The sequence below is a fragment of the Sparus aurata genome, chromosome 14, assembly GCF_900880675.1.
Source record: "Sparus aurata chromosome 14, fSpaAur1.1, whole genome shotgun sequence".
NCBI classification, from domain to species: domain Eukaryota; kingdom Metazoa; phylum Chordata; class Actinopteri; order Spariformes; family Sparidae; genus Sparus; species Sparus aurata.
The window spans coordinates 7313972-7327087 of NC_044200.1; the positions used below are offsets into that span (position 1 = coordinate 7313972).

Here is a 13116-nt window from a genome sequence, read left to right on the forward strand (position 1 = left end):
TCCAGAGAGGGCCCTTAACATTTTTTGCCTTTTTGGCAGCCACCATAGAAGAGGATGAGACGAGGCATGTGCAGGTGGTTGCAGTCTGCAGCCTGACCTCTAGATGCCGCTGAATCTTACACAATTTCAAACCCATAGTGCACATTTGTTGCAATTTGCGTTATAGGTCGTTACTCATATTTTTAGATACACACTGGTTTGCGTTTCCTGAGAAACTCATTATTTCTGATGTCCACTGCAAATAAATGTCAATAACTCAACTTACAATAAAAAAAACCCAATGTCATGTTGTCAAGTTTCCTTCAGTATCAAACGTAATCTAGTGATAGTTGTCTCTACAACTCTGGATACACTGCAAAAATGAACTACTAATAGCTAATTCAGCATACTTTAATGGTGACACTTTACCAAAATAAAGACTGAAATAACAGGACTGAAGTTGTTGCCCTCAACAGAATGCAGTTTCAACACTTGCAGGGTGTTTAGTTTTTGTAGTGTGGGACTTCAAACCCACACATTTGCTATCATAATTAATCTTATTAGAAAAAATGAAAAAAACTTTCTCAAGGCTAAAATTCTGCTAAAACAAAAACTTTTTTTAGTATTGATATTATATATTAAGTGATTTTGACCACTAGGGGGCAGGACAGTGCTGATTCACTTAAACACATCCTCAAAATGTTGTGGAAATAGTAGGTATTATAGTTGTGTATTATAGAAATGCCTTCTTAGAGATCAACCTTACACCTGCTGCAACATTATCATCCCATTTGGAGTCATGTCCGTGGCCACCTGATGAGTGTAAGTCTAATACTGAACGCCAACTCCTAATAAAGTCATAGGTCTAGCTTGTCACATTCATATAAAAACATTAAACATGTGCTAAATGTAGGTTGCGTTAAATGATTTGTTTTGATTTTAACTGACACATTGTCCAATTAAAAGTCTGTTTACATTTCTTAAGGGATGCCTTCCATTTTTACTAAATATACATCCAGTTTTGTTATCACTAGGCAGTAAACCAACGCCAGTGGCAAAGGAGGTAGAATCATCCATTGAACACTCACAGAGATATGCAGAGAGAATCTTGGCCTACAACAGAAACCTCTAATCTCCTTTCAGACCACACCAGTAACATGACTGTGTATGTGTGTGTCTGCATCTGCTGTATGCATATGTGTGTTTAAAGGACAGTAAACATTTATGTGCTCACTGCCTCCGTGAACGCGCCCGCACCATCTGTAACTCCCTTGTGTGCGTGTTATAACCACATAAATAATGCAGTCAAGCATTTAGCTGCTTTTATTAGAGTTCTTTACAAGCAGCGCAAGCAGTCAAATGCATGAGCACATGCATACACAGCAATACTTAGACACAGTGCATGCATTGTTTCACACCAATGCATGTTTTGTGCGTTCGCACAGCCATGCATGCATCATTTTGCATGAAGTGTGCCGTACATGCAAACACCATGAGTGAACATTATTTACAGGCATGTACTTACAGAAACACACACATAAAACTCACGGTTCCCTTACTGTAATGCCCAACAGCAGTTTGTTGGCCTCACACGGCTTCACTTTTCACGTGAATGCCAATCTGCTGGTTACTTTCTTCAGGAGCCTCTGTTTTTCTTTGAAAACAGTCCACCAACAGCTTCTGGCTGTTCGACCAGTGGGATTTGAAATGCAATGAATGCAGTGCTTTACCTGTGTAAATACATATGCTCTTGTATATTACGTTTAACAAGCAGCAGCCGTGTCCCTTCATTGTTCCACGAAAGGTTAACTGAGTATACATCCTGTGAACCAGCACCACCCTGCCTTGTAAAGTAAATAGTTTACTTGTTCAGGAGACACATTTCTTTTTCATTGAAATCAGGATGTGAAAGGTATTCTTAAAGCTGCAGTAAAGGTGTCAGGTGTAGCATTTTGACTGTGATAAATAACGACCAACTTCATTATTAAACACATTTTAACCTGCCTTGAACAAATAAGACTATCTCTGTTGGATATGAGGTAACAATTTACTTATTTTAAAGACACTTGAATATGAATGTTTTTCCACCTTTGACTCCTCCTGGAAAAATGTCAAAAAAGACAGGAAGCAGGTGGCAGCATGAATCAAAGTGGCCATTTAAAATTAGCCACTGTGGTAGGCGATCCAAAGTTGATTGCAATCCCTTATTCTTTATTACTGCATTTTTTTTATCACAAACTAAGCATGTGCACAAATGATCAACTTTTATTCTGAATAATTTTTACCCCCCCCCCCTTCTCTTTTTCTCCACCTCTCCCTCCATCCTGACAGGAAGTTAAAGAAGTTGGTACGTGCGATAAAGGATAAAGGATCAGCTGAGGAGGAGAGGGAGGAGGAGAGACCTCCACAGCAGTGGAACCTTGACTATGCCCTGGCTCCCTTTGAAGGCCTCACACCTGAATACATGGAGATGAGTGAGTCTGCACTCAAGCACTCTTGCCTCTTATGTCTTATGCTCTTATCTTTGTAAGGATACTCATTGATATAATGCATTCCGAAGCCTCTTGACCTAACCTTAACTCTCACAAACAAGTGCCTTAACCACATCCTTGCCATAACCCATACCTAAATCTAATCGTAAACGTAACCATAAAACAAAGTCTTAACCCCAATCAGCCCTTCATAAAATTGGGGACCAGACATCATGTTCTTACTTCCTAAAAATGATCTCACTTCCCTAAAATGTCCTCACTCTGTGATAAAATATCTTGGTCCTCACTTTGCAGCATATACAAGAACACACAAACACACACACACACACACAGACAAGCGCACAGAAAAACAGCCCCAGGTCATTAAGGCTCCAACATACGTTTAAAATGAGTACTCGTGTGTCACAAAAAGATGTTATGTAATAAGTATCTGCATGGCCCAACATGACTTTCTCAGGTAAAAGTAAACATCTGGACCAAACATCACATTGATGTAGGATGTATCTGTGTCCGCTTGTTCACCAAGAGTGTTCCTTCTGAACAGCATTTGCCAATGATTAAAATACCTTAAAAGACCATGGCTTACTTTGAGGTGACATGACCAAAGAGGTTAACTATAAATCACTTGACTTTGACACTGGAGATTATTTCCCATCTTTCTCATAGCCCTTTTCTTTTAACCTAGACTGCAATCTTTTCCTGGCCATTTTTCTACCCGGAGTAACCTTTTCCTAACCCTAAATATGCAGCGTGACGGCCTAAATCTAATCAAACCTTAACCCTAGAAGTGGCCAATAAAAATTCATAAAAAAGGTTCATAAAAATCATTTTTGTAATGGTCATTTGTGAAGAACTGACAAACAACATATTTTTGGTTGCATTCATCCTTTATACATTTACATTCATGTCCATCACACAGCAAAGCACATAAATAGTGGAGACACAGTCACAGATTAAACGGTTTCTCCCCAGTCATGCATAACCAGTCTCAGCTGTGTAGTTTGATATTGACTTTTAAAAAGACATCTAGTAATTAGCAAGTGACATATAGTTTGGCCATGGCCCTTTTATTTCCAGAGCCTGTCAGGCAGGCTTCTGTAGATTTAGCCTTCGGGAGTAAGGAGAGAAGTAGTCCCACAGCAGTGTGGGCGCTACATACGTACAACATACATTATTCTGAAATTGGCTATTCTGAATGTTGAATACTTTAACTGGACTTTGAATGTGAAACCTGTACTTGTAGGAGTATATCTACAGTGTGGTACTATTACTTTTTCTAAAGGTACTTTTACCACCACTGAATTTAATGTAATGTTTTGCGATAAATGCAGGGTTCCAATCATTTAAGATTTTATTGCATAACAACATATTTAACAAAAGTGTTTGACTGTGACTTGTTTTCACATTCTTGTTTTTCATTTGTTGCATTAGATGGGTGGTCCAACAGGAGAAGTAAAAATCGTTTTACACTGGTCGATTAAGCTCCTCTGTGGAAAGCTGGCAGTGTCACAGCTTGGAACTGCCAATCTGTGATTACTGTTGTTGCCACAAATTAAACGTGTTGGGAAAAAAAAAATGTTAAATCTAATATTACCCAGATGCTTGTTAAGTTTCTTCCTGACAGTGGCTGTCTGGCAGAGTAAAAATAGAGATAACATGATGTAAGGGAGGATTCAAGATGGGAAAGTTAAAGCAATAACAATAACGAGTTTTCTTTGTTTCAATATTATGTACAGTCTGCAACCTGTAATCATTAAGGTCACTGACAGGTTAAATAGTTTAAAGGAGGGACAGTTATGTGCCAGTAAAAGTTGACTGATTCACTGCCTTTGAGGGGAATGTTACTACATGGAGGTATTAAAGGCTACAGGTGTTGGGTTGTTATGCCTGAGGAAATACTCACACAGCTTTACTATGGCAACACACTGCAGTCATAACAAACTAACACCTGCTCAGTCTTAAAATGAAGCCTTGAGGTTCTGGCCCACAACAAACATCATCATCTGGCCCATGTAGATTCACGTGGAATGATGGCGCTTGAGCGGCCTGCTCCTGTTTGCACGATCTTAGCCACAACCACAACATACTATGCTCAGAATAATAATTTGTGTCTAAATTGGTTTTTCACAAAACAAGATATCATTTTGGTCAAGCCTGATTTCACCACTGTCACGAACAACATATATCCATGTGCCGAATTTAAAAGTGTCTCCATCTCTGCACCACATGTTTGTAACTTAGCAGTTATCAGCGTCATAAGTTCAAAACAAAGTTAGCCAGCTAGCTATACTGAGGAAGAAAGAAAATGCAAATAACAAAAGCACAAATTACACAAATATATAAATGGCGACCTGCAGAAAATATGTTTTGGATGTCTTGGATTTGCCTTACTGGGCTGGCTTAGTAAGGAAAAAATAAACGAGATATGGAGAGATGCAATGTTCAATTGCTGTATAACGGCAACTGGTATGGGAAACACTGACTGTCAGATATCAATGATGGACGCGATGGAATCGTCTATCAACCCAACCTTAATGAGGGATGCTTCTCAGTCCATAATCTGCTTCAGACCTTTGAACATCTCTGATTTGTCGACAAAGGTTAGGTGAAACACTGTAGTCAGGCCACTGACACATCTAATGACTGAGGTGTAAATGTTCTATGCACTCATGCTTGACCTTGAAACACTGATGTTTCTGATCTGATTTGGCTGGAATGTCCATAAACCAACTAGGGCCCCAACAATCCCCTGTAATGATGTATTCTTGGATCGATTGGTTGGGGGTGAATACGGTTGAACCTACAGTATTTTACCGAAGAGAACTAATTGAATGTGAAAAGATGTGCTCTAAGGATTCACTGAATACATTTATCGATGATATGTAATTCTGTACACAAAGAATATGACCGAATGTGTCCGACATGATAGGAACATTTTGTCCCGGTTGATGGAGTCAAAGTGCAGCAGCAGTTCAGCAAACATGCAGTAGCACGTTTGACTTTTATTTAGGAACTAGCAACATCTGTATGTGAGGGATTGTGAACCAGTAAAACCGGCTCTATATTGTTCTCTAAGGTTAGAACCGTAAACAATTTGAAGACTTTGGTGGAACTGGAAATAGCACCTAAAACATTTTTGAAAAATATGATGTTTTCTGTTTGGGAAATGTTCTTGTGCGGAGTCCAAAATAAACTTAGAAGCCTCTTGACCAGGATGAGTGTATTAGAAATATCTGCACTATAGGAACGGGTACAAGAACTGCAACTCTTCCCAACTGGAAAGCAGATTCTTTGAAATGTTATATGTAGAAATAACTAAATGGCGTTTAAATGACATTTCCTGTCCTTAAAAGAAGACTTTTACTTGTGCTGCAATGTGACAATGTGGGGATTTCATGTGATGCAGAGTAAGGACAGAGGGAGGAGAGAGGAGGGAGATAAAAACAGACAGAAGACTGAGCTGATGTCGCTGCAGGGCACAAGAAGGAATGTCAGATATGTCTGAGCTCTACATGCAAATACCCGGTCACACATAGCTGTTAAAGTTTGAATGGGCCTTTCTGGGCTTGTGTTTACTCATTCATCGGATATTTCTGTGTGTTCGGTTCGTGAGACCCGGTGCTCGTGTTGAGATGTCTTCTTTGTGTGTGTGTGTGTGGCTGGGCCAGGCTCGAACCCGTCAACCTCGGCTCAGGTGGATGGCGAGGTTATTCTAAGCTTGCCCTCTAGCGCTCGCTGCTCCGCTGTCGTATTTTCTTCCTCCCCACTCTTTGTCTCGGTGTGGCGTCCCGAGGTGAGGCCGTCAGTCTCCGGCTGGCTGGAAATCCCCGTTCCCACACTGCTAAAGTTCCACTGCTCTGATCAGAGCCATACATCAGCCAAAGTCATGTAAACCAATGTCTTTCTAATGCTTTTCTTTCAACGATAGCAGGAAGCAGTTGAATGTTGTTTTGATCATTTACTGAACAGCCCAAGAGAAACGTTTGCAGCAGCAATAATGTGAGAAAGCGTATAAATCTTTTCATTGACCTGGGATCAGCCCTGTTTCCTCTTTGTCCAACAGACTTGATGCCATCCTGTCTGGGGTTATTTATAGCCCTGCATCAGTTAGACTCACTTGACCGACCTATTGTACCAGAAAAGAGAAGAAAGTCTTCCTTATATTGAGACTTGACATTAGTTTTTAATTAGAAAGTGGTGGTGAAACCTCGAGGCTTGCTCTGTAAGCCAACCATTTTCATTCAAAGAACACGAAAACAACAGCAGCCTAAAGGTTCAAGAGACCAAGAGAGAGCGAGAAAGACGAAATATGGAGGTGGTTGGGTTGGATGGATGGGTTAAAGAAACACCCAGGAAAATGGTGTTTATGTCCCGTCTGAAACCAAATGTCAGTATTGAATTATCCTAAAGACATTATGTATGTAGAGTTTCTGCATGCAACACCACTTTTGTTAATACAAATCCCAGTTCATTACATTATAGTAACGCCGTGATCCTACCCTCTCACTGAAGTTACATAGTGCAGAAACAAGTAATGTGTGTTATGTAAATGAACGTATTTAAAACCAGAATCTCAATCTTTTCCCTAAACCCACCCAAGTAGATTTGGTGCCTTAACAATGTTAACAATGTTAAGTGTTTGTTGTTACCATGGCAACAAAGGTTACCCGACTGTGATGATGAGAACTAAATGTCAACTTAGTCCTTTTCAGATGATTTTAAAGGGCACCTGAAATGTACCCAATACGTGACATGACACGTGAAATGTCGGCACAATTGCGTATAATCAGCATGCAGTATATATACATCATAATGTAAGATTACAAGTTGCTGCCAACGGCCCTGTCCAGTCTTTGTGTGTACGTGTGTGAAGGAGATGTGCTGCACAGTACATTCTAATAACTTTTATTAACAGTGGATGTGTGTCTCTCTTATCAGACTGACTTGAATAACACACTCTCACAGACAAACATACAGCATAGATACGCACACACAGCTCCACACACTGCTTAATCATAAAAAGTCCCGGTTTAGCTGATGCAGTGGAGTGTTTAACCTTAAAAGGCATCATCTGAACCAGTGGGCGAGCACGGACAGACAGTGCGACTCCGGATCAGGCAAATGACCATTCAGGAGTGTCAATCCAACAACGTCTCGGGGGCCGTTTGAAATGTATGCTTCCAATGATGCAAGTTTGAGTCCTTTCTCACATGTTAACCTCTCATATATTGTCAAATAGCAGAAAAAACTTGATTAATGACACATTAAGCATTCGCCCCAATGAAGTTAGCTTAAAACCAATTTCAGAAAACCAATTTGAGGTCGTTCCAAGGTGCTTTTGTGTTTCTTGTCGAGGCTTACTCTTTAACATAAGTACAGGACTGAAAACTGAACATCCTTTTCAGTTAAATTGAAAATACCCCAACTGGGATGTGCTTTAAGAGAAAGCAGGGCAGAAAAGAAAGTCACAACAAACCAATGCCACTGTCTTTAAACTCTGCTGCAAGGCAGTGATTAAAATATTCTGTAATATTTGCAGAAGGACGGTAGCGTGTAAAACAATTTGACAACCGTGATATTAATGTGAGGAAAACATGATCATCACAAGCATATGATTTTGTTTTCATCAAAATGCAGTAGGTTGTTTGAGGACCTCTTTGTTTAAAAATTGCCCTGTGATAGGAAAGTGTGACTCGGTTCATGTCCTTTTGTCTCCAACCAACCAACACTGAATAATCGGAGCGCCCTGGGTGCTTAGTTGGTCGAGCATGTGCCAGATACGCAGAGGCTGTGTCCTCGCTGCAGTGGCCCAAGGTTTGAATCTGCCCTGTGGCCCTTTGGTGTGTGTCATCCCCTTCTCTCTAATCCCATTTCCCGTCACTCTTCACCTGCCCTGTCTAATAAAGCCGTGAAAAAGCCAGAAACATTTGAATAATAACAATAGAAAACAGAACTATGTTGAATGAATTGCGCACACTCCAGCAGTGGAATTTATATGAGTGATGTGCTAACCTTTCCTACTCTTTGTGAGGAGTCCAGTCATAGCTGAAGGCCATGTGACCAACAGAGCTGTTGCTACGGAAATGTGTATTATTTTATCAGCATAGTTATGATAAGAAAACATATTAGAAATGCAATAACAGGATTCTAATTTGAAAATGTCCGCACATTTGGTGGCCTGCCTTCGGGCCGTCCAACTGGCTCGATAGACTTCAAACACATCTAAGCAAACAAGCCACAACACAGTTCAAGTATAAAGTGATGCCATACATCATTAGAAAGCTAAGATACTTGTGATATCAATCCAATATAAAGCCACAACAGCAAAATACAATCACAAAACAAAGAAACAAACATGGGTTGGCAACAAATGAGCTAACAAACTACAAATGTACAAAGATTTGCCAACTCTCTAAAAAAAAGTCTGGGTGTTTCAGCAGTGTATTAGAGCCTCTGGATGATTGATGTGTCATGTAGCGAATGAGATTGCATATTTAGCAATATATAGTAAATATTTCAGTTTTCAAAGACAAAGACTTGGAAATTATGCAAGTTTGGTTTGGATTAGTGTCCAGGATAATTTCATATACATTTTCCAGGTATAAGAGCAGGTTAATGATTTCATATGTGTGCATATGTTGCTGTTTTACTGCATATTCTTTTGCAAATGTAAGTGTGTGTTGGGGTCATGGAGAAATCGGGCTTATGGCTGTAGCATGTTTCATGACTGTTTATCTCTTTTCTTTCCCAGTCATCCAGTTTGGTTTCGTCTCCCTGTTTGTGGCTTCGTTCCCGCTCGCTCCTCTCTTTGCTCTGCTCAACAATGTCATTGAGATCAGATTGGACGCCAAGAAGTTTGTGACAGAGCTGCGCAGGCCAGTCGCCATACGAGCTAAAGACATTGGTAAGCTGATGCTGCACATGTAAAAACAAAATTATGCATCAGTTAATGATCATCTTCCCATAGAACCAGGAATCATACATAATATTTAGATAACAGTTTAACAGCTAATACAGCTAAGGATAAGGCAGGAGCTGCTAATAGTCAATATGTGATGTAATACATATATAAACCATCAGTTATATGCACCCCAAAAATACCATTAAACTAAGTGGTAAATATTTCCTCCATTATTTACTTCATGTCAGAGTGGAAACACTTGTAAGGGCATCACTTTTAAATACCAATGGACACCAAGACAATCCACTGAAACCAGACTGATTGAATTCTTTAAGGGTAAGCGGTGCCTTCAGGCAGTCGGGTAGATTTCACAGCTGACTTTACAAACTGACACCCATCAGCAGTTCAGGATGGATGTGTTGTTTCTGTCTGCTGAAAGCTCACATTTCTTTAGCAGAAAATCAGCCTTTATTTAATCTTAACCTCTATGAATTTTTGGCTTTTAAAGGGCTTTACTTGGCACAAAGGTCGTACTGTGAGTCATTTAAAAGATTATTTGTTCCTTTTCGGTTTTAAAAAAATCAAATCTGACCAACTTTTCTGGGTAATGTCAAAAATAGCAATGTCAGTGGGTTTTAGTCTGCCAAGAAATTTGGTAGTGAGCAGCTATCAGAACACATTTCTTCATTGTGTTAATACAGATTTCCCATTATGCATCTGTTCTCCCCTCCTAACCCTCATCACTTCTCTCTCCCCTGCTCTTCTCTCTATAGGTATATGGTACAACATACTGAGTGGAATGGGGAAATTCTCAGTCATTATAAATGTAAGTATAATGCAATGTCCCGCTTCTTACAATCTGCATTGAATTAGTGATGAAGGTACATATGCACGCCATAAATGCATGGAACTATTCTACAGTCGGTCCCCTGCATAATGTGGCTGTTTTAAGGTCCCACACAGTACACATAACTGCTCAGCACTGATTTCATTTTGAGACATTAGTTAAATGGATGTAAAAAATTGGATGGATTTGTAGGGAAATCAACAGGATTATTTTACAGAACAAAACAGGGTGTTCCCACAGATTCCACAGATTGTTCGATGGAAGTCGTCCTGTCTGATAATGCCATGCAGCATTTTTTTGTTTTACTGTATGTAGTTAGGTTCCTCCTATTATTGTGAGTTATAACATTGTTAGTAATGTTATCACTTATTAAAATGTCCTAGAGGAATGATATAAATGACTGCTGTAAAAATGCTATGTCATTACACGGAAACTTTTAAAAATGAAAGCTTTCATTTTACATTTGACTGACAAGCGATGAGCTGCCTATTAATTATCACATCATAATGAAGTCAAAAACTTCACATTTCCAGTCCCTCCAGGATTATGCAGGCTTTTTGGGAGAACGGTTGCAGCCAATCTTATTTCATAGCAGTTTCACGAAAAGAAAATGTTGAAATGTTTTAAGGAGTTTATTTAGTTGTTAGTGTTTTTGTCTTGTTTTTGCAATAGACTTCTTACATAGACTTACATTCTTTTCCTGGAGCTGTACCCTAACCCTAATCAATGTTTTCCAAATTGGGGATGGCCTTCCCAGTTATTCTAGTCATCCCCAGTTTACTGGTCTCAGGTCTGGTGTGTGTACCCAAAAATGGCCTAGGCCAGACAGATACACACAAAGACACACAGAGTTTGTCATGCAGACAGGCAACCATGTGGTTTTGTGATTTATACCAGATAAATGTTACAACTTGATTCTTTTAGCACCTGCAATCAATCCAGATGCAACAATGTCTGTCGTGATAGTTTGTCTTGTCTGTTGCTCAGACATTTCAGGTGTTTATGGCTTTTGGTTTTTGTTCCTCCACAGCACTGTACTGGGTGTAAAACCCTTTATTGGCAATACTCTAAACAAGCTGTGATGATTGGTGATCTGAGATGATTGGACTGAATTGCAATATTGTATTCACCCAGATTGGTTGAATTTACATTTATTGTTGTGATTGTGACCTCATGAAGGGGCTGAGTTTTAATGAAATCAAGGTCAGTTCATGAACCTTAAAGACAACACGGACAGTGAAAGATATCAAAGATCTAACATTGTGATATTATTGCCTCTGACTTTGAACTTCTCTGCTGGAACATTTCCACACCTAATCCACCTTTCAGCAGCCCTGTTGTTAGTGTGTGTTCACTGCTAATACCCTAATTCATCAAGTACTGACAGTGGTAACAGTTAATATTGAATAAAGATTTAAACTCTCCATTTGCACTGAGAGGTTTTCCATCGTGACTTTGTGAGATCCCCGGATCATGTCTGAAACACCTAAACATGGCGGTCTGTAAAGGTCAAGGTGTATGTGTACTTGTGGAATCAGGAAGGTTCTGCCTGGGATTTGTCCTTTGCCATCCGACCAAATCCTATTCCGTTTACTTTTAATACTAAACAGATTTGTGGAGGATTCGAAAAAACAAGCAGCGGGAGTTTTTATTTATTCTAGAGCTATGTAGCATTGGACACACTCACGTTTAAGCTTCCCCGGGAGCTTCAAGGCAATGGAATATTGGGAGCAGCTTTGCCCTTTTTGTGCATGTATCATGCATCCTTAAGTGCTATACACTTTACTTACTGTTTCTAAAACAATACATGTCATTGCATTACTCAAACACCTCTAGAATACACTGTCATTTTCTTATCTGATAGTGTATTTTTTTAAGTTGTCAGTGCTCATGACAGAGGATTGCTTCACTGTCTCACTCTGCCTGTCCGTCTCTTTTACCCCGGAGGCCTTTGTGATCTCCTTCACGTCAGACTTCATCCCTCGGCTCGTCTACCAGTACATGTTCAGCCAGACGGGCACCATGCACGGCTTCATCGACCACACGCTCTCCTACTTCAATGTGTCTAATTTTAAACCTGGCACCGCACCGCAGAACTCTGAGCTCGGAGACATCACCGTCTGCCGGTAAAAACACGCACACACAACACGCACATAAACACTTCAAAGTTACAGATGATGCAAGAAGCTCATGTCCACCTCCAATTTTCCCCAACATTCCTTTCAAAACTTTATTACCACTGTCCATTTGTTGGCTGGTTGGTTGGTTTGTCAGCAGGATTGAACAAAAACTACTGAATGGATTTCCATGAAACTTGGATGGCAGATGGGTCTCAGCCCTGAATAGATCCCACTTTTAGTGCACATCCAGGATCCTAGAAATAAAGGCATAGTTGGCTTTGTACCTTAAATTCTCAGTTAATGTAGTTGTAATTGGGATATCAACAATTGATAAAAAATAACAATATGTCGTATGCATAAAGCACTATATGGTGTTTAAATAAAGTTACTAGTAGACAAAGAAGGACTGATGCATTGCATGGATGAAACTGCTGAATAGTGGGGAAACTTTTACAGTTTGGTTGAACAAAATTACAGTCTTTTAGGCAAAACTGTATGGCTAGTTTGTACATATAGTATAAAGGTAATAAATAATAAAGTATTAGCACTTTGTAGTGTGTACTACTAAACCTATACTCAAATTAAAGCAGTTAAAGCAGATTCGGTATATACTGAATAAATTACTTAAGTTTGAGTCTGAGTCTTCCCGCTGCGACCACCAGATGATGCAATCTAAAGTTTTCTCAACATCAAACATTATGAACGTCCAGTGAGTGAGAGAATTACACAACAAGGGACAAAGAAAGCGTTTTTTATGGTTGGAGATGCAGACAAAAT

The 13116-nt window shown here is 39.6% G+C and overlaps 1 protein-coding gene across 2 annotated transcripts in view; it reads left to right on the top strand.

Annotated features, from left to right (window-relative positions):
• Positions 1-13116, top strand: part of ano2b (anoctamin 2b) — a 74810-nt gene that overhangs the window by 42629 nt on the left and 19065 nt on the right. For both annotated transcript variants that reach the window (XM_030440144.1, XM_030440143.1), the window contains 4 exons: positions 2311-2453; positions 9223-9375; positions 10146-10198; positions 12167-12345. In XM_030440144.1, the coding sequence (XP_030296004.1) occupies positions 2311-2453; positions 9223-9375; positions 10146-10198; positions 12167-12345 (528 nt within the window). The remainder of the gene's footprint in view (positions 1-2310; positions 2454-9222; positions 9376-10145; positions 10199-12166; positions 12346-13116) is intronic.